The 25,610-nt window shown below is 35.9% G+C and overlaps 1 protein-coding gene across 1 annotated transcript in view; it reads left to right on the top strand.

Moving 5' to 3' along the window:
• Window positions 1-1,449: 1,449 nt before the first annotated feature.
• LOC148942097 (fringe glycosyltransferase-like) overlaps window positions 1,450-25,610 on the top strand; it is a 78,422-nt gene continuing 54,261 nt past the window's right edge. The window contains exons 1-2 of the mRNA XM_089103036.1: window positions 1,450-1,883; window positions 20,047-20,095. Coding sequence (XP_088959162.1) covers window positions 1,515-1,883; window positions 20,047-20,095 — 418 coding nt within the window. The 5' untranslated portion in view covers window positions 1,450-1,514. The remainder of the gene's footprint in view (window positions 1,884-20,046; window positions 20,096-25,610) is intronic.

Here is a 25,610-nt window from a genome sequence, read left to right on the forward strand (position 1 = left end):
TGTTGTCTATTTTTTTCTGTATTCGAGTTCCCTTAGTCCAAGGCCTTAAGTATTTAACTTTCAAGCTGATCGGATAAAAAGTTGATTGGTCTTTGTCTAGGCTCCGTTTTGGGGTGGCCCTCAACCCGAGATTTTTTTTTTGTATATTAGGCTCCACTTGGCCAAATGACTTAGGCTACGGCTGTAAGTTTCCAACTAATAAGGGATAAAACTATGGGCGCCCATAAGCTGAATTCCAAGGGGGGGCAAACTTCGTCTAATTGCTACTTTTAATGCTATATAATAGAAATCTCAGAACAAAAATATAAAAATAAGGCAGCATCATTCAGACAGGGGGGGCAAGAGCCCCCCCTGCCCCCCATATGGGCGCCCATGGATAAAACGTTTGTTAGCATATTCCTGGGCACCCTCACATTCTACCCAGATCCGCATATAAAAGGAATTAAATCAAAAATTCAATTTTCTTGATTTTCTGGACTCTTCTTATTCTCATATTCTTATTCAAATTATCAACAATTTGTTGTTTTTTTATTGTTGGGCCGGTGAAGTTTCGAGCCAATTGGACACCCAAGATCAAACACAGGGTCGTATCCAGGATTTTTTTTTGGGGAGAGGAGGGGAGGAAGGATTTTTTGGGAGGGGGTTACAAAAAACGGATACCAAAAAACTTTAAAAGATGCATCCAAAATTTGTTTTTATTCATTTTTGTTACGTTTTTACGAGTCGGGCAAACATTTCGGGTGGGGGCGAGGGTTCAAACCCCCTAAACCCCTGGATACGGCCTTGATCAAAGCTGTCCCCATATTTCCACTATAAAATGATAAAACCTATCTGTGAACAATTGACCGTTTGTATAATTTATGACCTTTGCCCTAGGTGCTGGGGAGACCATTTCATCCCTAAGGCCATATTAATAGGAATTTTTGATGATTTTGAACAAGATGAATATCTCATTACTCTATTATAGGGGTTATGTGGGGCCGGGTAGTGAAAAAGGGTACGGGAGGGGGATCGTTACCTTGCAATGCTTTTTAAGCCTTAAAAGTGACAATATAACTTTCAATTTCCAGTCGAAAGAGTCCCCTCCGTAGTTTTCACGACTACCCCTTCCATACGAAATGGTCCGGGGGAAATGATACTAGGGAGCCATATGGCTCTACTATGGCCTATGATTTAAGAAGCATATCAATTGCCAAAGTTTAATATATTTCCATTTGAGAAAAAGTAGATAATTGCTTTGTTATGCATTTAATCCCTTCTTCCTGGTCCATATAAATTGGCTCTACAATTAGCCTCCAAACTGTGGTCCAGCCAGCGCAGGCAGCTTGAGATCCTTTAATTTGGGTGTCGAGATTCCTTTGAATTTAATAGCAACACGCCTTAAACCCCTCAAGCTTTTTGAGACACTTGTTGAACGAGGAACAGAGCGACTGCAGTCCTCATGAAGAATCTGAGCCAAACATTAGCAGGTGGTTCTGATAAGAGATAAAGTGAACAATCTGAATGCTAAGATAATGCATGAAATTGACTCCAAAATGCGGTTCAAACTTGGGAAAGTTGTGCAGTTTATTTTTCTAGCATCTTGTTTATTGTTTTTTATGACAATTACTTATATTAAAACAGACAGAGCTAGCACAGACGTTGGTGAAAAGAATGATTTCGCCTCGGTATGGCAAGAAAGAGTGCCTCAGTCTCTGGATGCATCGAAAGAATACGAAAATATTGAAACTGAAATAAAGAAAATTGAAGTGGTTAGAAGGTTTACAACTAAGGCGCCATTTAGTCAAGATGATTTGTTTATATCTGTAAAAACTACTCTGAACTATCACAAACCAAGGCTAGACCTAATTTTGAAGACCTGGTACAAACTTGCAAGAGATCAAGTAAGTACAATTTTTCCAAGCAATTAACAGCAGTGGCCGATCCAGCTGAGGGTGCGTGTCCCCCCAACGGTGTTTGGTAAATTTTTACCAAATCATATTATTGAGTTTCAAATAAAGTGAATTTACCATTCGATGCCTTTTTTATGCTGATTACGAATTTAACAATAATTTCTATCGGAAATGAATTTTAGCCCCCCCTATATATACCAATTCAGGGTAGATTTTTCTACATTAGGGGGGGGGGGGTGCAAATTTTATTTCTGTTGTACATGAGAGGTGTTTAAACATTAACCCCCCCCCCCACCCCCCTAATGTAGAAATATATACCCTGAATTGGCATATATAGGGGACGGGGCTAAAATTCATGTCCGATAGAAATGATTATTATATTCGTAATCAGCATAGCCTAAAAAAGGCATCGAATGGTGTATTCACTTTATTCCTAACTCAATAATATGATTTGGTAAAAATTTACCCGGTGTTTTGGATTTGGGGTTATGAAATATCATTGCCATATTACATATTAAATATCATTTATTTTTTATAGAGGGTGAACATCTTTTTATTTTTTTTTTATAGCGGGGTGGTTTTTATAACGTAGACTACTATTTTTTTTTATCAATATTTTTACATCATTTTAATTTCAACAGATTTATTAGAACTTTAACCGTCACCGGATTTTACATGGGGTACCACCATTTCATCCAACCGTCACAAGCACTAAACGTCATTTCGTCGACAAGGAAAATCCGTCAGAACATCGACAAGTGAGGACATCGACACGTCAGTTCATCGACAGTCACAATCGCTACCCGTCAGAACGTCGACAGTCATAACATCGACACGTCATAACATCTAAAAAAATTTTAGACGGTATGACTGTCGACGTTCTGACGGATTTTTGTTATGTAAAAAAACTTAATTTAGAAACAAATTTCGGCTATAGGCCTATATCAGGGGGGGGGGGTGGGGTAAAGCATACCATATATTAAATACGTAGCCTAACCTAACCTAGGTGCCTTTTTCCCCTAAACCCCCAAAAAACTAAATTTTTAAAATTTTAGATGCTATGAAAAATTTTTAGATGTTATGACGTGTCGATGTTATTAACTGTCGACGTTCTGACGGGTAGCGATTGTGACTGTCGATGAACTGCCATGTCGATGTTATGACTGTCGACGTTTTGACGGGTAGCGGTTGTGACTCGTCGATGTTCTGACTTGTCGATATCCTGACGTGTCGATGCTCTGACGGATTTATTGTCGATGTTATGACGGATTTTGTTGATGTCCTGACGGTAGTGGTCCTGACGTGTCGATCCTGACGCCTTCCCATTTTACATAACATTCCCGACCATTTCCACTACCTACTTACGACATATAATTGTTGACGTTCCCTTTAAAATTGCTGGTATTTCTTTGTTCGCAAGTTTATCGGAGCAACCTATTAGGCTATGCGCCCCCCCCCCCACTAAAAAAAATCCTGGATCCGCCCCTGATTAACAGTAGACTAGACCTTTACCCAACTAACTTTGAGCTAATCCATTTGGAATAGCTTTATTAGGCAAAGTGATCTTGGCAGATTTAATAGATCATAGCATCAGATTTAATAGATCAAAACTTCCGTAAAACTCGAGTCAAAGGGCTTTTTTCAGTTGTTGAACTAGGCTGAAAGCTATTTTGGTAAATTTTCGGCAGTTCATATTATTGACTTAAGAATAAAGTTAACATACCACTCGATGCCTTTTTAATGTTCATTACGAATATAATAAATCTTTTTTGTCGAAAATGAATTTTGCCCCCACCCCTAGATATATATCAATTCAGGGTATGTATTTGCACATTAGGGGTGGGGGTGGGGTAAAGTTGATTTCTGATGCAAATGTGATGTAAGTTTAACCCCGCCACCCATGCCCCATTCCTCCTAAATCTCAAGGTTTTAAAAACCCTCCCAGAATTTCTTGTTTTTGTATAATTTACCCGCTTTCCATTTAAATTAAAACCCAGAAATCATCCCCCTTCCAGAATTTTAATTCAATCAATCGTGTCTAATAGGAGGAGGGGGTTGTTAAGAGTTTAAAAGAAGAAAATAGTATTGCCATATCTGAATATTCATTATTATGTGACCTATGCAATCTTTTTCCGTAAAACCCAACAAGTTCAAGTTGTATTTGTACTAGACTTATTTCGGTTCAATGAAAAATTTTCAAAAATTATTAGCGCCACATGTTGAAACAAAAGGCGGTCAGTAATGGCAAACATGAGTTTTTCGTGAAATTTGATAGCACCCTCATAATTTACACCAGCAATGAAATCAGAGATTTTTAGAGCGAAACCTCAGCCCATATGGAAAATATCAAACCTGTGTCCCTAGAAGAATAACCCTGTCAGACTATACCCGTCGAGCTTTTTATTCTGCTTTTTGGTTGCCTAACATACGAAAAGACTTATAATTAGGAACTGCACGAAGCTGCATAACATTAATTGTTTAATACCATGTCAAGTTAGGGTTCCACGTTCTTTCTCTTTACTGGTATTAAACCTGTGTATCTCTGTCTGGAAAAGGATCTTAGGCCTGATATAAATTGACTATTTTCTCCATAATTTTCTTATAGTGGACCCAGGGGTGAATCTACAACATTTTCATTGGGGGGCAAGAGGGGTCTACTTTCGGATATTCAAGGAGCATGGGCTATATAATAATTTTTTGTCCGTATTGCTGGGGGGCAACTACCCCCCCCCCCGTGACCCTCCCCAACGACGCCCCTGAGTGGACCTGTAATTCTGCTTCGACGAACACGGGGAAACTAAAATATTACTTCCAAAATGATCCACTCCTTACCCGTCTTCGCGAATGGCTAGAAAGCGATAGTGCAGCGATAAAGTGTTTTTGCGCAGATTTTCGAACGAATATACGCAAAAGATACAATTTTCCCAAACAGATTCGCTGAAAAATGCCTAATTTTGAGAATTAAATGCGAAGCCATCTAAAATAAGCACCGAGCTGGCACGAATGTGCACATTCTACCTGGCCTATGCCTGCCACCTGTGTCTCTGAAGTCCCATTTTCGTTTGGCGTTTTTGGAGGAAATAGAAAGGAAATAAACAAATGAAAAATAAGCACTTTTAAAAACATTTCTTTGATTTTGTTGGTTGAGTTGTTTTTGCCATGACTAGAGACTTTTACCAAGACCTTTATTGGTTAAGTTGTGGAGTCAGGACTGTTACTCAAATCTTGGAGCCAGTAGCCGTTTACTTTAGGAAAAAACGTCACAAATTTATAAGATCATAATACAGCCGCGTGATATGCTTGTTATGGTAGCCCTGGCCTTCCATTGATCTTAATTGATTCATTTTTGCTGCTGTAGCTCTTTTGTTAAAACTCATAAGGGAAAAAAGAAGACAAAACTGCAAAAATATCTTGGAAATAAGCTGTTAAAACAGTAATTACATGTTCAGAAGGTCTTGTATGCAAGGCTAATCTGATTTTCCCATAGTCCTATGATTCGTGGAATAATCTCCTAAAAGAAAAAAGTAAAAATCTAATGTGAATTTTTAAGGGTCAACGGCACTTCCTGCTGGGTAGTATTAGTTGCACTAAAAGTTTCACATCAGTACACCTGTTTGAGAGCAAGTGTCCCAATGTCCCAATTGACAAAAACTTGTGGTTGTCCAATAGGTGTTATCAACAAATCCCCAACATAAATATATTGGATCACTTTTTGGCATAAGCGGAGCCATATTTGAACTTGTTTCCGTCTATTAATTTGTACTGCCAAGGAACAGCTTGTTCCGAAGTAATAAAATGACCGGCTAATGCAAACGACTTTTGAAGTTAGAAGCAGAACTCGATGAGCTCTGGAGATTTGTTCTAACCGTTGGTTCCTAATGCATGTCCGATCAAAATTTTCAACATAATGCTATGCCCCCCCCCCATGTTAGCTCCTAGAGAATTTACCGTCTTGAATATTGGTTTTCCGTCATGCCAGCCCATTCATCGGCACCTTTTCCTGCGGTGTGCAGAAACGGAAACACGGGGGAAACAGTAGCAGTCCACACTGCCCAGTATATTGGATTTTCGACCAAGTTTCCAGAAAACACCCTGATCTCTAAGGAAGAAGACGAGCAGTTTTGAAATCTAATTGGGAAATATCAGCACTGTAGATTTACTCGCTGTCATAATTTCTGACTAGGATTCGGTTCAGTCAAAAACTAGGCGTCAGCTCTTCAGCACTGTATATTCTGTCTATTGTGAATATCAGTCATAAGAGTCCATGTATATTAAAGTAGGCTTCTTTTCAAAAGGTGAATAGTGATATCAAGAATTGGTGTGCCAATTCACCAAAATGCCATCGAGCCAATTTGACATGCGAAGTGACGCAGCTTGAAGGATTTAGAAACCACCCGTTCTGCTGCCAAAAACTGTAGCAACATATGTTGAGCTCATGGTTTAGAAACACTGGAGTCATTTTACATGTCCTTTGATCTCTCAGACGCGGACACCTGTCTCTCTTGACCTTTCCTCTGCAGCCTTATTTCTGAAGAGATTATTAATAAATGAAGAGTATCATGAAGTCGAATAATCGACTCATGTCAAAACTTCGCCCCAGATAGTTCAGAGGGATGTTTTATTATTATTCTTTCACAAATTGTGCTGTTCATTCATGTTAGAACGAAAGAAAAAACAACAGTTAAAGGTACAAAAGACCATCGTCACAGTTAATGGAGGTGGGATAAGGGAGCTTCATGGGGGAATGTTACGAGTACCGTATACCTAAAAACACATTACAATGCAGATATTTGTTCCCAAGCACTCTTTGTTGAAGAAAGGAGGTGGGGTAGCTAAGATAACCCGCTTTCTCCTAGAAGAATTGAATGGCAACTTATTCCTATTTGTATATATGTCTACAAATTGGCTGAAAAATCCTCCAATGGAAAAAAATGTACCAGCTCAACAACAATGTATTGTTGAAAAATTTTACGTTTATATTGAATACAAATATCTAATACTTGAAAAATTAAAATAAATGTGAAGAAACCCAATTTTTGTATGTGTTTTACAAATATTAGGGGCTTCTATTTCGTCGAAGCTCAATACAAAAGCTTTTTCTGGCTGAAATTTGAGCAAAATCTATGGAAAAATTCAAATGAAAATAAATTTATCAGCCAAAGCCAACAATGGAACTGCCTTTTGTTTTTGTCCAGAAATTTCCTCAAGAAAATGATTAAAATTGAATTTTTCCGATAAATCGATAAATACCATCCGATAAATATACCGATATACCGATAAATAAATACCGATAAATACCGATAAATACCATCCTTTTCCGATAAATTTAAAGGTTTGTCACTCAAACTACTTAGCCTGTAAAATGGGGGATGGTAATTAGGGCCCGAAGTATCCAGGTAAGTGGAGGAAAGGGCCGCTGGAAGTCCTAGGCTGCGATCCATTTGCGTGTCGTGAAATGAAAGTTCTTTGAATTTTTTGTCCTGCCTTTTTTATATTCAATGCAATACATCAGAAATCGCCTCTAGCCCATAAAGTCACGAATAGTCTGAATTTGAGTATAAAGCATCGAAAGAAAGGTTAAAGTTGTTCATATGGTGCCTGACATTAGCTTGATTGAGAAGGGTTGGCCGAGTTCAATTTGGGGCTGCTAAATTTGTTCAATGTGTACTACTTAAGTTTCTGAAATCCCCACCTGTGTCCACTCTATTGTTACAGGCATGTGTCAAGGATTGAAGGATTAAAGCAATGGACAATTCATATTTGTATCGGGTTTCAAAATATGCGATACGTTGACGCTTGAAATCTTGCACAGTCTGAAGAAAAGGAAAAAAAAAACTTGGCGTCACTTAGTTCAAGTCTTAAGGCTTATGTTCATTTGCAACAAGCCCACTGCTGTAACTTGCGCCGAAAGGGCACGACACTTATACACTTGGAATTATTAGTCTTAGATCCATTTACTGAGTCAGATTATGGTATTACTTTTTCTTAAAGGGCTATCAGAACCTGCTTAAAAAATAGGGAAATGTTCCCCTTTTCATTGACTTTCAATCAATTTTCAGCGTGTTTCTTAATAGAAAAAAGTGAAATAAATCTGAAAATTTAATTCGATTTATAGAATTTAATTTCAGGTGTCCATTAATAGTAGCCTAAATTGTCTTGGGTTAAAACACGATTGTAGAAAAATAACAATCAAAAAGCTTGCACAGGGAATACAAACCTTAAGCAAGAAAAGCATGTGAAAAAGTCTACTGTAAATAAATAGCCTAAACCAGATCAATACATTATTTTACGCATTGACGCTCAATTACTATTCTATATTGTATATCAGAATTGCCGTCTCACTTATTTTACAATATATGCATTAAATTGTTTTTTTAATTTTTAGCTTAATCACAGTTCTTAAAAAAAGAAAAAAACAAAAACAAATTAGACAAAATAAGTTGTTTACGTAACATAAAAGTTGGGAATATCCTCAAGAGGGAAAATTTCAACACGGAGCTGTAAAATAGTTTCAAAGGACTGCTCAACCCGGTAAATAAAGAGACTTAAAAGTATGTAGTATCTTGTTGAAAAGTAAAACAATGATAACGGTTGAATTTTCACTCAAGATTTTAAGCGTTGCAAGGAATATTTTTTTATTATTTTTTTCATTATTTGTTTATTCTACTGTATAGGATTGGAGATTTCTGATGACTTTTTTCTTTACGATGCCACTTTTTACCAATTTTTTCAAACGCATGTTGACGTCGGTATCAATAGCCTGTGGAGAAATAGTGGCCCTGGATTCGAATTACCATTCATCTCGAATTATCGGAACCGTCATCGTTTTGGGCTTTCCTCCCCCCCCCCCGAAATCTCGATAAGACCCAATGTTATGAACATTGTGCAAAATACCGTTACGAGTTTGGCTCAAGTACTGAAGTCACGGCACTGGAAATGATATTTTCGCTGGTGTTAGCCCAGTGGACTGGTAAATGAAATTGACTTTTGCCAAGGACTGTGGTATCCCTCTGCAGTGCCGTATGCTGTATCCCTCTTACACTTCCAGTTTAACTACAAGCTGACTTTAAGGGAATTTCATAAAAAAAAGAAAAAAAATCCTGAAAAAAGGAAACTTTCAGAAAACAAATTGTACAAACTACTTCAATTTTTCTTCATTTCTACGCAATTTTTCTTCATTTCTACACCCTCATCTCAGAATATTTTGGCGAGGTCCCTGGCGTATATGGCAACTCTACCCTGGCTACAAATTTTGACAATTTTGGCCTTTCCTATGCAAAACTGGGGCAATTTCAGTGTAAACGAGGGATGACTTGTATCTCCCTCCCTAGAAAGCGTAGAAAAGTTGCTTAAGTCTAGTTTTTAGGTCTTTGAAACGATTGTTCATTTTTCAAAACAAAAATTTGACATCTGGTGGATCTTGTCATTTTGGCAGGTGTGATCTCGAGTTGGCAACTCTGCCTGAGTGAGATTACATTAGAATGCAAGAGATTTTTCTGAGAGACGATATTTTCCTTTTAGAAATTCAAATGTGATTGCCGAAAACTTGTTATTTTTCTATATTTTTAATTTCGAATGGCTGTGCTGAGACAACTAGCAAACCTTTTAAAAGAGATTTTTCTTCTTTTTTTTTTAGAAATATGTCCCTCCTCTTTCTGCTTGCCATATTTAAGTGGTGAATTTTTGTGTTTATCCATATAATTAAGCAGACAAAAGAACAATGGTCTCGGTCGTCTTCTCATAAATATTTTGGACCTCTGGCCAAGTTTTATGCGCCCAAATTTCCTTGTACGGAATTCAATTGTTCGTTAATCTTTTGTATAGACTCAGCTGTCGTCTCTAGATTTACTAATAAATTGCAAACTTAATATGTTTTTGGTACAGTACCTCATAAGAACATAAGTTCTTGTTTTTCATGAAAGCTAATTCACAGACAAACTGAGAGCTGTTTTAAAGCTTTTCAAAAAAAAAAATCTTCTCAGGTTATGCGCTCTTGTTACTGGCTTAAAATTTGATACTGAAACCAAGGGTAAATACAACAATGGGTAAGAAGGTGGGGTAATTTCGAGCCACCTTCTGATATACACTTGAGGAATAATGTGGTTGGCTAAATAGGTTTGAGACTATTGACGTCAAACAAATAAACCAATGTAATTAAACTGTACTAATTTACACGGCAAGTAAAAACAGTAATTCCTCTGGTTCTCTTTGGTCAATTAGTATTCATAAGGAAGGACTAGTCAACTACTGGCTTATCGACAGTTCAGTCGTAAATCAACAACAATTTCAGGGATGGATCTAAGAGACAATTAGGTCGTTGGGGCCTATTTTAAAGTTGCTATCCACCTCTAGAAGTACCACAATTTCGTTCTCATGGGGAGATTTAGTCTCCCTTATTTTGCTACCTCTTGAGATAAAAATGACCTTTTCATTATTTTCAAAAAAGAATTTGAAAAGCCCTGTAGTAAAAAATTTACATGGTTTGGCATTTGCACTGATTTCCAAGTTTTGATTGTAACATCCAGCCAAAATTCTTATACTTGATTAAAATGCCAAATGAGAATTTTAGTCCTATAAGTTTATTTAGAATACCCGGATTGGGCGTGTCGAATTTTTAATGCATCTAGGAAAGGGTAAGACAAATTATTATTGGGAAGGGATGTGTGTTGCCAGATATCTTCCTGTTTAAGTTTGTTTGGAGAAGGGCTAAATGTCTTCGATTCCAGACCAAACTGGGCGTTCAAAGTTCAATGATTTGACATTTTTCATCCTTTTGACAAAATAAAACCCTAATGGGTCGTGGACTTATAGACGCAGTCAACAGTTTTTAGAGCATTGATCTCTATCGATGGGTCATAGTTTCTTGCAAAGGCCTATGATTAGGGTCAGCGAATAATTTTAAAGTAGCTGATATAGATTATTTATTAAATGCTCATAATGACATTTCCAGGGTTTAAAAAGGGAGTAAAACAAATACTTTTAGCTGCAAAGGCTACGAATATTTGGAAATTCACCTAGTGGGCTTGTGAAGCGCATTTAATTCAGTAGATGAGGTGAGGGAGATAAGCTATGATGTGAACAAGACATTATTTTAGACATTTATTTTATGACCTTATTATAGCTACTTTAATATTTTTTCTTAATTGCTTAATTTCTATTTGTCTGTATTTTGTCTGTTCATATTTCTTAATGTTTTGGTGTCTCTGATCCTAATTTCCTTGAATTGCTTGTGATGGTTGTTGTTTACTTCATTTTTTTTTGTGTGTGTGACACGAACTTATATTCGGCGATTTATCGCTTGTTAAAAGTTTTAATAATAAAACTTTATTCTATTCTAAAAGACTGCAAGTCCTTAGGGAATATTTTCTAAATAGTCGCTGAACAGCTATGAGTCTATGATGGTACAAACTGTCTGCATATGCAGCGCTGGGAATGAGGAAAGGAGGTTTCTGAGGGGGGAGTGGGTCGAAAGCCCCTAACTAGGGTACCCCGAACATACTTGCTGAAATGTTTCCAAAACTAATTTCCACAAGGTATGTCACGTCCGCTGTTTGTAATCACCAAGTTTGGAAACCCTGGACCACCACTTTTGGTGAAAATCAAACACTATTTATGCAGTATATGCTTAATGTGTTTTGATTTGATACAGTCATGAATCAACCTGAATGATTTTAGTTATTAATCTGATCATTTAGAACCCCCCTGAATAATCACAAAATTATTGTGAGTCAGATGTGCGAACTTTGAAATGGAAGAGTCAGAGCGACACAGTCCAAAGACTTAACTTCAAGCTCTTCAATCATACAGATTGAAAATCCTTTTACATCTAATTTCAGCAACGCATGATTTATCCACCTTATTATTAAATTTCATTTAATTGTTTTGTATGGACTATTTGAATAGTGTGGGCCCTTGACCTGAGAGTGCATGTATCATGTCTCACCCGGAGGCCATTGAAAAAGGCACCGGCACCCCTAACTTGCTCTCGAATGAGCAATTCTCTAATTATCCCCAAATCCTCTATAGTATGCCCCTTGATATTTTTTTTTGTGGAAGCCAAAACCATACTATTCTCCCTTCCCCCTCCTGTGTACCTGCCTGCTTCCGCTAATCATCTGCGGCTTCTTTCAGAGAAAGTTGTGTTAAATAAACATAGTATTATTCATTAGTAATTTGATCGTCAATCAATTGCTTTCGAAGAAAAAACAGCAATTGCCTCTCACACTGAAGCCAAAAAAGAAAGATGCAATTTAAAACTTTGATATGGTTTTCCCTCTCTGTATGACAGGAATTGAGGTTCAATCAAGGGACCCTGCATTTCATTACTTTGAGCACATTGCATGCTCGGAGGTCTGGCCACAGGCAAGTATCTAAAACCGTAGGTATTTTTAGATGTTTAAAAAGCTGGTTCAAAGGTGCAGGAGGTAGGGTTGAAGATGGACCGGGGACAAAATTCTCATGCACCTACCAAAGATAGTGCGCAGTCCCTTGGATTCAGTCAAGTTTTTATCGACCTTCCCATTCAACCGCTGAGGCACATGCTGTGTGGTTAGCCTTTTGTATGTCTATCAAAATCTTTCCCCCTTTTCTGAGTTGGCACGGTGGTTTTGCTTGAATAGCGGTACCTTTTTTTTAACAAAGAGTTGACTAATTTCTTTATTATTTAATGTTTATAACACTGTGATTTAAAAAAGGAAATTTGAATATCTTGTGACTCGAAGTTTAAAATCATTAGATCAATCTTAAATAGGCCTACTGCTAATTATTAAAGCTTGGAGTTGAACTTTTTGGAACAATATAAAAGTGCATTCTGCGCTGGCCTCTTTTTGAACATTTGCTTCATGTTTAAAGCATAATTTGAAACTTTCGATTTTTATAAAAATTATAATGATTTTAATAGCGATTTAAAAACACCATATTTTTAAATGAGATGGAACAAAACCAAGACTTGCCGCGTGTTTCAATGAGTTCATTCTCTCGGCTGCCCTTTAAGTAAGGTAAAGCAATGCTAATTTTACCCCCTAAGAATTGGGAAAAAGGCAGTAGGGACGAAAAGTAAGGACCGATTTATCTGTTGGCTGTTCCCGATTATTTTACGTTTGAAGAAAGTCACAACTTTCTCAATGTCGGAAAAGAAGAGAAAACATTCGTCACTAGTTCCCATATTACCATTTTTGTTCCCTTTTTGGGTTTTACTTCCTTTTCATTCGTAATTTTGTAGAATTGAAAAGTACTACTGCTTTGCCAGAATATTCCCGAAAGTATTTTTCCACGTCGAATAGTTAATAAAGTAAGTATTACTGACCGAATTTCAAGCTAAATGCTCGTCAATGTGTTTTATTCTACTGTCTTTTGTCCCCTTATTTGTATTTCTGGCTTTCTTTTCATTTAAAATTTCAAGAAATTAAAAATCCGTGTCAGATGCTTCAACTAGAATCTCCTCTAATCCGCCTTTATGATTAAAAAACAAAACAAAAACAAAACGCATTTTATGTTTTGAGTCACCCCTTGTTGTCGATTAAACATAAATTCTTTTGTATGAACGAAGATACACTCACCTTGTCGGTGCTTAGGAACCTGAGCCTTTAGGGGGTTATTTGCTATGGGGTAGGGGAGAGGGGTAACTCTCCCCAGACACCAGTTTGCCTCCTCAGATGAAATTTAGTTTGTTCAATAATGTTGCCAAGACTAAGATAAAAGCATGTATAATTCAAACATCTACAGAAACAGGTCACTTTTTTAGTATATCTTTGCCTTTATGGTACTACATGGCTCATTTTTTAGTTTTCACTGTCATTTTCACTTGATTTGGGAAAATTGGTTCCAACTTTCCCTAGGATTCCCAACTTTCCCTTTCTCTAGGATTTTGACGAAATTACGCCATTGTGAGACTCCCCCCTCGTTACAACTGTGTCCGTAATTTACCGCACTTTAAAATACATACCCATTTAATTGCTATGACTTGTTTGACAACTACGCAGGAAAACTGAAGTGAATCCCCTTACCCAAAATACCCTTAGCCCTCTTACATTATAACCGACTATTAACTATTATTTATTTGAAGAGGGTGGTGGGTTGACAAACTGTTTTCAATTAGTGTTTGATGCAATGAGGACAAATCAGTATAGCGGTCAAAAAAACAATTCTTGGCTTCGATTAAAGTTTGGAAGGTTCAACCCTATTCTGGTGGAATACAACCATGTGGAATTATTCACACATTTGTTGCACATAATAACATTTTGTACAAACGTCTGACATATGCACAGCTTTAAAACTGATGTTTTTGATGATGAATGAATTTTCGTACATTAAAGTGTTAAATTTCATCCCAAAAACAGTCGGTTGCTTATGATTGTTTGAATTTAGACTAGGAGGACAATAAAAAGTGCTAGCTCTGCTAATCTCATCTATATGCTATTGTGCTACTTGAAAACGTCTGGCATGTGCACTCTAAGCATTGGAAATATAGCTCATATTTATAAAAAATGGCCTTGGTTTAACAGAGTTGCCCACCCACTATGAAATAAAGTCTAGTCCCCTCGATGGTGTCAACTTTTCTGTTTTAGAATATTTGAAATGTGGGTACTGTATATTTTATGCAAACAAATCCATATAGTTCCATTGTAATCCATCTAATATTGTCCCTTGAAGCGTCCTAAGGCTTTTCGGTCTGAAGTTATGAGTGCAGTTTACCCCCTGTCGAACCAATTCTTCAACCACGAGATTCTCTACATGACCCCGTATTCTTGTTCACCCACCTGTAAAATAATGTATGTTCGCGACCAATGGTTGTTGGCTGGAATTGCTGATTTGTTTCGAGATCGGATTTTATCGTGATTACCCATAGTTTGTGACTTAAATTTAAAATTTATTTCAGTAGATTATGAACAGTTTTATTGTTATATAGGGCTTTGCAAAAGAGGAAAATAATTTACATATGTAAATAGATCAAGAGTCAATTTAAAGGTTTTATAGCCACCAAATTCTCTCAAGTGTTAAGACTACAATATTGTCAGCCTTTTTTGACTTTTGTCTCTTTTCTAAACAGAGACTTGCATAGGAGATGCATTCAAAAATAATGTCAAAGGAAGACAAGTTACACTTTGGAACATGTCTCACGAGTCTGGAAAATCTGGATTTTTTTTTAGTTTTGGACTCAAATTCAATTCGACTCTTTTTTTATTTGATTCAACTTTACAATGTATGTCTCTTAGTGCTATTTTTTTTCGTCTGTCATTTAACTATATTATGTGCTCCCGTTTATAGTGTGATACAGTAAAATGCGTCAGTTTGACTCTTTTTATGGTATACTTTTCAATTCATTTTCTTCTTTTCTTTCATATATTAAGAGACAGCATGCCTAAAAATAATCTTGTACAGAACCAAACTAATTTCGGTACTTTCCCATTATATGGGCCTTTACAAGGAAACGGGTCACGAAAAACCCGTTTTTGACGGGTTAATTCAAGGCACCACTATAGAGTAATGGAATGCATAGCATGGTTTTGGTTGCGTATACGATATTTAAACTGTTGTTTTTTGGGGTTTAGGGGGAGGGAGGGTACCTAGGTTAGGTTGGGTTACGTATTTAATATATGCAACGCTTTACCCAATGTTTTTTTTGTTTGCCTTTTTTTTGGTTTGATTTAGCGTCAATGGCTGTGTGTGTGTTACATACATGCATAATAAACCTTGTGTGTATATTTTGATAAATAGAGCCTATAACTTATTAATGTTTTATGTTCTAACTCAATAATATTGTGCTTTTATCTGACGTCAGATAAGGAACCTGATAAGTGGCAATATTGGCTAGTCACATAGTTGTTAAACCATTAGCCGGACTTCTGTTCGCCCGATAAACAAGTTGCGGTGGATGGCTCAAAGGCTTTTATGGCCTAATAAGACAAAAATTAGAAACCAGGGTCCATTTAGCAGTCGTAAATTGGTATTTAAGCAATTCTTGGGACTCTGCGAGATGCCTTTGTTCAAAGGCCTTTCAATCATGGCATCTCTTCTCATGTCGAAATGTATTTCAAGATAATTTACATAATGCATGCACTGAAATACCCCACTATTCTATAATATATAATATATATATATATATATATATATATATATATATATATATATATATATATATATATATATATATATATATATATATACTGTCTTGTGTTATGTCTTGCATCACAGATTCTTTTTTACGAATTTGTCCTGTCTTAAATTAGTCAATATTTATTGAAGCTTGCCAATTTCGAAACTGACAATTTCTAAGTATATGTCAGAAGAAATCTTAGAACTAAGAAAGTAGTACAATCTTTAACGATCTCAGAGGAGGTCAGAGTTCCTCTTATTCAGCAGCCTTAAAGAATGTGGTTCGCTCTTTATCCTGTGTGCGTGTGTTCATTTAACTCAACGAATTAAACCGACACTGCAAGAATGGCCGACAGGAATGTTAAATTTACGCTAGATTTCAAACTGAAAATCGAGCGATTTGCAATTCCACTCTGCTGTTCTTTTATGAAAACGTTTTTCAATTAATCAAAGCAAAGGACGACGCTGAAAGGAAAAGAAATATATATCAGGGGGTAGTCACCCCCTAAGCCAACCCCTCTAACTTTTGCATAACAACCTTTAAATTCTTAGATGGGGGCTGTGTATTGCAAAAATTGATTTTCATGTAATAAGTTTTAGACTTTCCAATGGGGTAATGGTGAAAATCTTGTTCTTGAGGAATCCCCCTCACCCCATCCACATCACCACAGGTAAGCATTAATGCTTACCTGCGTAATCGTGTATTTCGCAAGGAAGTAAAATATTTGTGCAATAATAAGGGATCTGTCTTTCAAATGCCAGCCATATCATAACTGTATCAATAGCTGCAACCAAGGAAAGAGCGAATTTACAGCCCGTAGTTACCGAAAGTTTAAAAACGAGTTAAAAAAACAACTCTAGTGCAACAAATTTTTCATTTAAACATCATTCAGGAATGATAACTATTATATAGGTTTAACTTAATCGTAGTAGTTCCTTGCGAAAACAAATTATTGGGGATTTTGAAAAAGAGCTTCAAACCCGTCGAAATGGAAAAGGCCCTGTTAGAATTACCATTGTTAAAAATTCTAAAATATATATTTATACCCCCCCCCCCCAACCACATTGAACAATTAAGTTGGTCAACCCACCACCCTCTTCAAATAAATAATAATTAATAGTCGGTTAAAATGTAAGAGGGGCTAAGGGTATTTTGGGTAAGGAGATTCACTTCAGTTTTCCTGCGTAGCTGTCAAGCAAGTCATAACAATTAAATGGGTATGCATTTTAAAGTGCGGTAAATTACGGACATAGTTGTAACACAAGCTGTTTTGGGAGGGGGGAGGCTCACAATAGTGTAATTTTTTCAAAATCCTGGGATAGGGGGGCAAAGTTGGAGCCAATTTTCCCAAATCAAGTAAAAACGACAGTGAAAACTAAAAAATGAGCCATGTAGTACCATAAAGGCAAATGTACTAAATAAACCAGACCTAGTATGATATAATGATGTACTAAAGAAAACAGACCTATCTGTGGATGCTTTAATATTCAATTCTTGTATATATAACACCGATGTCTCATTGTTTCTTTTTCCCCTGGGGTGATCTTATCGAATCAGTAGTTGTAGAATATTGGAAAATGGCTCGTTTGAAAGAAAACTGCGGTATCTAGTGCCCTTTTTAAGTCACAACAGAGATCGTGCCATAACAAAGTGGTGTTTTCTGCTATTTTGTGCCAAAAAGCATCAATTGCCCAAAGAGGGTCAGAATGCGGGGAAATCGATATTCTAAGATAGCCAATCGATTTGTCGTGGCACTCGTGGCCTAGAGGTTTTGACTCCTCTATTTTGAAAAACGATGGAAATCATTCTGCATTGTTACCATGCATCTCCATACTTGTTTTTTCTTTTTCTGATTGCAGAGATATCTAATGGCTCATTCACAAGTTACTGCTCATGTCTACCCGCCTCTTACAAATTCATCCTAATAAATCCATGGAAAAATGCCATATGGCATCTAAATTGACACTTGTTGGTGCCGTTTCTTGAGTAGAAAGGTTGGGAAGCATAACAAGGGTACTGTTGTAATCTCCCTGGCTGAAGACCTTTCTTCGAAGTTTTACAATTCCTCTTCTCATATACTTCCCTCCCAGTCTCCTTAGTAAGTGAAAACTAAAAAACTTATTTGAAAAAGAAAAAATGCCTAATGAAAAAATGTCACATGTCACTTGGTTATTTTTGTTTTCATGAAAATAACCGAAATTCCTGTGTTCGAATTCTCGAAGATACCAGTGGACAACTTACTGCTTGGACTATTTGATATTTCTGTGTGACAATATTACACCAATCTCGTGGGAAAATTTAAAGGGGGTAGGCAGTAAAGCATATTGAACGCCCTATTTTAAGAAAAACTTATACTGACTTTTTTAATTTCATCGCATAATTTAGATAAAGCTATATAAGTTGTATTGTGATATTAAAAAGTGCATAAAAATTAATTAAAAAAAGTTTTTCTTACGAAATTAAATAGCGAATTTGGAACTTAACACTAAGAAAAATTATTGCTTCGTAGATCGTACAAGATATATCTGCAAAACTAGCTCAAATACACTGATTCGTGATATATTCCAGTATTAGTAGAATTCTGAAAACCTGCGCTTTTCTGAAAACGTAGCTTGCTGGAGATTTAAGATAATTATAATTGCGTAATAAAAGTCATCGATATCATGGTCGGTGAATGATTATAGAGAGTCTTATAAACTTGTTTTAAATTTTTGTTGGCTAATGAATGAATTTTCTTCTACGAGGCGATCCAGTTTTATAGGGTCAGTTTTATGTTTTCAATTAAGTTGCCAGTTCATTGGATTCTACAAATATAAAAAATAAAAAAAGCCGGTTTATTTGAGCTAGTTCTGTATAAATTCTGTTTTCGTTTTTAAGCTTGAACTCCAGTCTTTACTTCCGTAAAAAAAAAAAAAAAAAAAATAGGGGTTCATTTGAATGCGCGCACGCGCGTTGAATGCGCGTTGAAGTCCAAATATATTCCTACAAATATAGGAAGTTTGGGGGTAGGTCCCCCTTTATATTGGTCTGGACGATCTTCTACGAAGAATTGGAAAACATATGCCTCAATACGCTTTTTTTGAGGCTTCGTGCAAACTACTCCCCCGGGAAGACCCATTGAACTCCCCCGTAATACCTGGTACTTCATTATCAAATACTGCAGTAGCTGTTATTATTTATTTTGTGAACTGTCCATAGTAACGGTTCATTATGTATGGAGTGTGTATTTGTTTAGGGACGAAGGTACCACTGTGCGTCGGTGTAATCTAAGGAACTGAGAGAATATGTAGATTGTTTTTGATAGTTCTAATCCGGTCAGCTGTGCAACAAATTTCGCTCGATGGTAGTTTGCCCCTGAATCAGGCGAGAATTGTGATTTTACAGCAGAAAATCATAATTTGGTAAGTTGCTCTGACAAGATCTCTTTTGTTAAGGGCACTAGAGCTATGAATTTCTGTTCAAATGGTTCTTGTTTTGCTATTACGACCGATGATTGCATACGATTACATACATAGAAAAAACATCACCCCTCTCGAGAGAAATATAAGTTACGCTTTTTTAAATAAGAGGGCTTGAGACATCTGGTATCAGGTTCCTTGTTCACTTTGATAAAAGTGATGTAATTTGAGGGGGAGTTTTCCCTCTTTACAAAAACTGTAGCAATTTTCTTTTGACATTGACTTCTGATAAATAATTTGAAACTTAACGGTTTATCCAAATTCGGAAATGGCATCAGAATCAGATTCGTTTGATTCTAAATGTTGCTTTTTTCACTTGCTTTTTTCGAACTTTCAGTTTCTAATGACAAAAGTCGCTCCTTACTCAACATTACCAGGAACGGCTTTATCCTTAAAAGATCGCATCTTAGATCTATTATGTATAAGGAATATGCACCTTTTTCAGGATTTTTTACAAGATTTCAACTACTAGTCCCCTAAGACATTTTCGACCCCCCCCCCCCCCTCAAGAGAAAAACCACTTCTTAAGAGTAAAACCCTTTCTGTACATAAAATCAGCGTTCGTTAAGCGTTTGTTTTTAATATTCTTTTTTATTTTTAGGTTTGGTTTTTCACTGATTCGGACGATCCTGAATATTCTGAGAAAACTAGTAAATATGTTTTTTTTATTTCTAGTTCATTATTTAGGATTTTTTAGAATCTCTTGGCCTAGAAAATGTATTAAAATAATAATTTTCAGTCCTTAACAAGCCCCTTCCCTTCCCCTTTATGAAATGTGTAAAACTCCCTGAAAAATGTTTCACTGTAAACTTTCAAATCTTTGTATTAAAATCCTGCTATTAAAGAGAGACAGATGATATTATATGTATGCTGCCGCCCCTCCTCCCGTTCAAAAAGGAAGCTGGTTCTTGAAACTCTATCACTGAAAATATTCATTACAGCATTAGGGGTGGCAGTCGAAATTATATTACTCTTGCCCATATTTTTGATTCGTTTATTCTGCGAATTTATTTTCTAAATCCAGGAACTCCAAAAAACAGAAAAGTGACTAAGAACATGGTTCTAGGTTTGATTATATTATGGCAACTTTGAAGTGAAAGATATTCACGATTGGTTAGCATGACTTAGGGCTTAATGGCTGACGTCTCTTATCACGTAAACCTTTTTTTCTTTTTTAAAGTCAATGTTTAAAGTAAAAACGAAAGTTTAAAGTCAATGAGCTGCATCTCTGTTAAAATCGCCCAAAAATTGTCATGTGGACTTGTCAATGTAGCTTCTGAATTGTTCAATTGCTCTGTCATTTTACTTTTGTTGTATTTTATGTTAATTTTGGATGATAACTCAGAACCAAGTCATTTTTTATGTCCCGACACTACGAAAGTCAGTGAGCTCTTAATATTTTCTCGGCGCTGCAATATTTGTTTCTATCTTCGTGTTTCTCCTTCAGGTTTTTTTTTTTTGGTTATTTTTTTGCAAATTTCGGACTGATAAATTTAATCTCTTTCTTCGTGATTGCCCGTCATCAGTAGTAAGTCGTATAAAGGTTGAAATCCTACCCGCAAACTTACGCCTGAGGCAGCGGGTATGCGTGTAGGTTTTCAACGAATTGGGGTTACCAGGGTCATTTAATACCGGTCCTATTAAGGACAAGTTTTTTCTGACGTAGATTTCTAGTTCATGATATACAAGTTTTTTTTTTATGTTAAATCCGTGGTCATTCATCTGTAATTTGATTAGTAGGTTTTTTTTTTAAAAACTTGGCTATTCGTTTCATGGGTTTCATTAATAGAAAGAGTAATGCATTTGAAAAGGGTAATTAATTCTTTAGTTTACGAGATTTGCTAATTTTTTTTTTTTTTGCGAAAAGATATTTGCGAAAAGATATTTGCGTAGACGCTTACAAGGGACATTGCTAGAAAGTATTCAATAGCTTAATTGAAAAGTAACGATAGAATGACATTGTGACTTGACGTAGCTTTACCTCGCCGATGTGGTCTGTATAATACGTAAGTAACGTTTGAAAAATATTGTCAATTTAAAAAGAAATGGCTGAAAAGTGTTATGAGGGTGGTGGGTTGCATAGAGGGGTGAGGTGCACGAGGGGTCAGTTAAAGAGGATACAGTTGCCCGGAGGGATGTCGGAGACACCCGGGTTCAGGACCCCGGGGGGTTCAGTTGCCCAGGGCCTCTCACTTTTTTTTTTTCGTAAATAGGGCTCCCTGTTTTCAAAATCCCTTTTTCTTCTGAGGCTTGGAGCATTTGGTTTCCTTACTGTAATTTTCTGGACCATTAAGTTCCTTCCGGTGCTATGGGTCACTCACCTATTACTGTGAACGGTATTAGTAGTTTTTTTTTAAACTTGGCTCACATTGACTATTCAAAGGTAGTGTGCAATTGACACTGTACTAGACGGGTTTCTGAAAAGTGTTATGGGCTTCCTTGAAAAAATACCAGTTAAAAAAAATAAATAAAAAAGTATCCATGATCTTTCTTATGGAAAAAAAAATACAAATTCCAATCAAAACTGGTCAAACATGTTAACAACCTGTAAGTTATAGCTATCTGATAACTCGTTCAGTATCGTATGTATTATTCGTGGTATCAAAGGTATTTCATTTGCGTAAAGCTATCTCGATTCGCCAAAACTTTTATCATTCGCATAAAACTAACTCAATTTGCAAAAAAGGTATTCCATTTGCGTAAATTCTTGATTTTTTGTCGTGCTACTTAGATAATAAAGGACCATTTGGTTTTCTTTCCTAATTTAGTGTTTTTTCTTAAGAAAATGATCCATCGTTAACAAATTTAGCCTTAGCTAGTTAAAACTGCACATAAACTCTTTATTTTTTGTCGTTTTAATTATATAATAAAGTACCTGTTGTTTGTCTTTCATTGTTTAAGAGGGGGGGGTGGGGCAGCGCGGTGTGCGGTGCACGCGGGGTCAGATACCTCGGATCCCGGGGCCCTGCCGCCGGTCTATTCTCCCCGGGTTCCTGGCACCGGCGGGGTCACGGGCCCGGGGGGGTAACCCTTTTTTTTTTTCGTAAATATGGATCCCTGTTTTAAAAATCACTTTTTATTCTGAGGCTTGGTGCCTTTGATGACTATATATTAAACGTAATTAAATTTAGCACGGAGGTTCAGTTGTACAGGGGTTTCAGTTATACAGGGGTTCAGTTACATGGGGGTTCTTTGTGTTAAATAAGTAGTTTTTGTAACTTTTAAAAGAACTTTACGGGGATTGAGAGACTCAGTCGCCTAATTCCGTGTGATTTTTCTTTACTTGATGTTCATTAAAAACGAAATTTTTGTGTTAAATAAGTAGTTTTTGTATCTTTTAAAAGAGCTTTACGGGGATTGAGAGACTCAGTTGCCTAATTCCGCGTGATTTTTATTTAATTGATGGTCATTAAAAACGAAATTTTTGTGTTAAATAAGTAGTTTTTGTATCTTTTAAAAGAGCTTTATGGGGATTGAGAGACACAGTTTCCTAAGTCCGATTGATTTTACTTAAATTGATGGTAAAAAAAAAAGATAAAAAAGTGTTAAATAAGTATATTGTGTATCATTTAAAAGAGCTTTAAAGGGATTGAGAGACTCAGTTGCCTAATTCCGTGTGATTTTTCTTTACTTGATGGTCATTAAATACGAAATTTTTGTGTTAAATAAGTAGTTATTGTATCTTTTATAAGAGCTTTATGGGGATTGAGAGACTCAGTTGCCTAAGTCAGTGTGTTCGTCATGGACTTTATGGTCATGAAAAAAGAAAAGTGAGTCTTTCATATCTAGTTTTGTATCTGTTACAAGTGCATTACAGGGAGTGAGAGACCCAGTTGCCTAATTCAGTGTGGTTTTTCTTTACTTGGTGTTAAATAAAAACTACAGTTTTGTGTTAAATAAGTCGTTTTTGTATCTTTTAAAAGACCTTTACGGGGATTGAGAGACTCAGTTGCCTAATTCCGTGTGATTTTTCTTTACTTGTTTGTCATTAAAAACGAAATTTTTGTGTTAAATTAGTAGTTTTTGTATCTATTAAATGATCTTTACGGGGATTGAGAGACTCAGTTGCCAAATTCCGTGTGTTTTTTGTTTACTTGGTGGTCGTTAAAAACGAAATTTTTTTGTTAAATAAGTAGTTTTTGTATCTTTTAAAAGAGCTTTACGGGGATTGAGAGACTCAGTTGCCTAATTCCGTGTGGTTTTTCCTTACTTGGTAGTCATTAAAAACGAAATTGTTGTGTTAAATAAGTAGTTTTTCTATCTTTTAAAAGAGCATTAAGGGGATTGAGAGACTCAGTTGCCTTTTTCCGTGTGTTTTTTTGTTACTTGGTGGTCGTTAAAAACGAAAATTGTGTGTTAAATAAGTATTTTTTTCATCTTTTAAAAGAGCTTTAAGGGGTTTTAGAGACTCAGATGCCTAATTCCGTGTGGTTTTTTTTTACTTGGTAGTCATTAAAAACAATATTTTAGTGTTAAATAAGTAGTTTTTGTATCTTTTAAAAGAGCTTTAAGGGGTTTGAGAGACTCAGATGCCTGTTTCAGTGTGGTTTTTCTTTACTTGGTGGCCATTAAAAACAAAATTTATGTGTTAAATAAGTAGTTTTTGTATCTTTTAAAAGAGCTTTAGGGGGTTTGAGAGACTCTGTAATGCACTAGTTTTTCAGTAAAGACACTCAATATCCTAAAAGTGTTTAATTCAAACTTTTTTAGAACTTCGAAATTTCTCAACTTTATTTATTTTTTTCTTTCTGTACATAACTTAAAATGTCAAAATATTCTTACAGTTCTAACAATTGCGCTCTATGATTGGTCAGAGACACGATGTGACTTTCCCACTGGCATTCTCTGACCGGTTATTGACAGCGCTCTGTGATTGGTCAGAGACACGATGTGACTTTGCAACTTGTATTCTATGACTGGTTATTGACACAACCTAATCTATTTCATGTATTAAATCAGTATTTTTTACGCATTTTAACTATAAACACATAATTAATATCTTTAAAAAAAAAGTGAATATGGAACATTTTAATAAAGTGTGTTTACATAACAGGGTTATTGTATCATTAAATGCCGACAAAGAGAAATATTTAAACTTTGAAACAAGTACAGGTGGTAGCACTATTGGAAATGTATGCATGCATTGTCATGACAGTAAGGAATTAAATTTCTTTGGAATACCGAAAAAATTCAACTCTTATGTTGGTGGTTATGCGAGATTGAGATCTCCAGAGATGATTGCACTCAAAGAGAATGCCAACATAAAAATAATCATTGATGATAGAGGACAACTCCTTGCTACTGTTGCAGGTAACACATTACCTACTGATACATCCAATCGTCACCTTTCAGGTATTAGCATTCAACGGAAGATCAATAAAAGAAAGGCCTACTCTTCTACTAATATCGTAAACCATATCTTGTCTACGTGCCGAAACTGTTACCTGTGTAAAAATAATGTGATAATAGACAGTGAAATTGCCAGAAAAATAAACAGGGCATTGTCAGAAAATATCACGATGGAATATAAAGATGAATCGATGAAAAACAAAGCACCAGCAAACGTTACTTCCATTGGTCAAACAGTCATTGAACCAAATAATACCAAAGACGAAAAGCATATTGATCCTTTTGATGAGACACTATTAAAAATTGTGTATGACTCAAAATGTAATAATGATTATTCTACTGATTACGAACTAAGAGAAGACAATAGCTATAATATCAAGAGAGAACATGGTGAACTATTTTATGGAACAGATTCAAAATGTCCAAAGTTAATTGTTGATATTAATAATGTATCATAATATATTTATTGTATTAATATTCTACATAGCATTATTTCATTAAAAATATATTTTGCATTACATTGTTATGTGTTCATTATTTTTAGAGTAAGCTAGCATATCAAACGTTTAGAATGTCTAATAAAACGTCGGAGATGTAAGAAAAGGAATTTGCATACATCTATTTTCAGACACATGGTGACAAATTTTTTCTTGAATTCACCTCCTTGATAAATAAAAAAAGACATTTCATTCAAGAAATTATAACGAAACTCTAAGTAAGCTACAAACTCTCTCATGAAGTTACCTCATGGATACACAATGCAGAAATTTCATTTAAGAAATTATCAAAAATTGTAAGTAAGTAGCAAATTCTTTC

The sequence above is a fragment of the Artemia sp. Qi Xiang Cuo genome, chromosome 17 (assembly GCF_049724085.1).
Source record: "Artemia sp. Qi Xiang Cuo chromosome 17, ASM4972408v1, whole genome shotgun sequence".
NCBI classification, from domain to species: Eukaryota; Metazoa; Arthropoda; class Branchiopoda; order Anostraca; family Artemiidae; genus Artemia; species Artemia sp. Qi Xiang Cuo.